Source organism: Propithecus coquereli, unplaced genomic scaffold (genome assembly GCF_000956105.1).
Source record: "Propithecus coquereli isolate 6110/MARCELLA unplaced genomic scaffold, Pcoq_1.0 Scaffold3, whole genome shotgun sequence".
Classification (NCBI taxonomy): domain Eukaryota; kingdom Metazoa; phylum Chordata; class Mammalia; order Primates; family Indriidae; genus Propithecus; species Propithecus coquereli.
This window is the reverse complement of record NW_012148618.1, coordinates 3,568,879-3,571,078: the sequence shown is the minus strand read 5'-3', so window position 1 is coordinate 3,571,078 and position 2,200 is coordinate 3,568,879. Positions and strand designations below refer to the sequence as shown.

The 2,200-nt window shown below is 35.5% G+C and overlaps 1 protein-coding gene across 1 annotated transcript; it reads right to left on the bottom strand.

Annotated features, from left to right (window-relative positions):
- Nucleotides 1-32: 32 nt before the first annotated feature.
- LOC105814202 (olfactory receptor 4K13-like) lies at nt 33-971 on the bottom strand. Its single transcript, XM_012649101.1, has one exon. It carries the CDS (start codon nt 969-971, stop codon nt 33-35), a length of 939 nt encoding a protein of 312 aa, XP_012504555.1.
- Nucleotides 972-2,200: the final 1,229 nt, after the last annotated feature.

Sequence of the window (2,200 nt, the reverse complement as noted above, 5' to 3'; positions counted from 1 at the left end):
TTATGATGCTTTTAATGATTATAGTCTTTCAGTTAAAAGGTTGATGTGGAACTCACATGCTTGGTCTTTATTTTTCTTAATGCTTTCTTCATGTCTTTATTCCTGAATGTGTAGATGATTGGATTTAAAAGAGGAGTAAAAATTGTATAAAACACAGAGAGCAGTTTATCAATGGAGACGCTGCTGAATGGCCATACGTAGATAAAGATGCAAGGTCCAAAGAACAATACCACCACTGTAATGTGGGCTGAAAGAGTAGACAAAGCCTTGGAAGATCCCCTGGAGGAGTGATGCTGGACAGTAATAAGGATGATGCTATAGGAGATGAACAGAAAGATGAAACAGAACACAGAGAGTATTCCACTGTTTGCAATGACTAATAGTTCCAGGATGTAAGTGTCAGTGCAGGCAAGTTTGATCACTCGAGGCAGATCACAAAAAAAGCTATCCACAACATTGGGACCACAGAATGGCAAAGTCATTGTGAAAACCATTTGACTCATAGTGTGCACAAAGCCAGTGGTCCAGGAGAGAAGTGCAAGTCTGATGCAAACACAATGGTCCATAATATGTTGGTAATGGAGGGGTTTGCATATAGCAAAGTATCTATCAATTGCCATAGCTACAAGCAACATCATCTCACTTCCACCTAAAAGGTGAAGGAAAAACATCTGAGTCATGCAGCCCTCATAGGAGATGGTCTTACATTCACTGATTAAGTCATAGATCATCTTAGGAGTAGCAAAGGACGCTAGGGACATATCAATAAAGGAGAGGTTAGCTAGTAGGAAGTACATGGGAGAATGCAACTGAGGGTCAAATTTTACTACAAAGATAATGATGAGGTTACCTAACATGATGGATATGTAGATAATGGAAAAAAATAAGAAAAATAAAATCTGTAACTCATGAGACTCTGTAAGTCCCAACAAAATAAACTCAGACACTATGGAGTGATTTTGTTTTTCCATTTGTTTGGCTGTTGGCATATATTACCTAAAACAAAATAAAAATAGATTAAATTCTGTGAGACAAAATTGGAGGTGAAATACATATTTGCTCAACTCTGCTTCCTAATGTCCATTGAAATGTGCAAAAAGAATCAAAATTATTGAACAACAGTAAATCCAAAAAATTTTAAAAAGTAGACATACTTTCTCAGCAAAGATTATGAAGAATATCTGCCATAAATCAATACGTTTGAAGAAAATTGAAGCCATCAGTATGTAACTCATATCTATGCTAATCTTGGAAAAGATAAATATCTCAGTTGGTAACAGGGTGTCGAACTTCCATGCCACCTTTTTAGAATTTGAGAAACAAATTTATTGGTCCTGTATAATCAAAAAGAGGGCTCTTCCATCTTGAAGATATGGTTACACTCCAAAACAGTAAAAGACATGTAAGTGAAGGAGAAGCCAAATGGTTTTCTAATTGAGAAGGACTAAGAAAAGTGAAATTAATTGCATGGAATATGAAATGTTGACAATCTAGGAATCACTTATGTAGTTACTACTGAAAGTCAGATAAGCAGAGATGATAAACACAAGAAATCTTTTAGACACGTGAACCTATGGTTGTTGAAATTGAGGTGGCCTCTCACTTTTTTTTTCCCTAAGGTGGAAGAAGGGTCCAAATATCTGAGTCTTCTCCCATGGGCACAGACTTTACATTTGGGCCTATGAATTTAGTATATTGGGAAATACAGAGCTTAGAGGTAATAATGAACGTTAGCTGCTGGCTTCCTACTACCTCATCGAACTTACTTTCTCTAACAAGTAGCTGAATGTCCAAACACATTTCTTAAACCATTCACATAGTTTATATGGATATTATAAACGCAGAGCTCTTATAAACACAGGGGGGTCTACAGGGAATATCTCCATGTTGTTCTAGATGGGTACAGCATACCCATGTGTAATGCCTAGTGTTCATGGATTCTAGTTTTATCTCTAGAATATTTTTTTATCACTCTATTATGTTAAAACAAAATAATTAACTAGCAATTGGCAGAGGAGGGGATCAGATCCCAACCTCACTTCTCATAAGAAAATAAATTTCAGAGAGGTAAAAGATTTACATCTGTAAAGATAAAACTATGACATTAGTAAAAGCAAACATGGTTAAATATTATTTTAACATAATGGAGTGATAAAAAATATTCTAGACATAAAACTAGAATCCATGAAGATAAAGATTC

Bases quoted from the DNA above. Each gene is read 5' to 3' on its own strand.
- LOC105814202 (XM_012649101.1), bottom strand. From the start codon at position 971: ATGGAAAAACAAAATCACTCCATAGTGTCTGAGTTTATTTTGTTGGGA.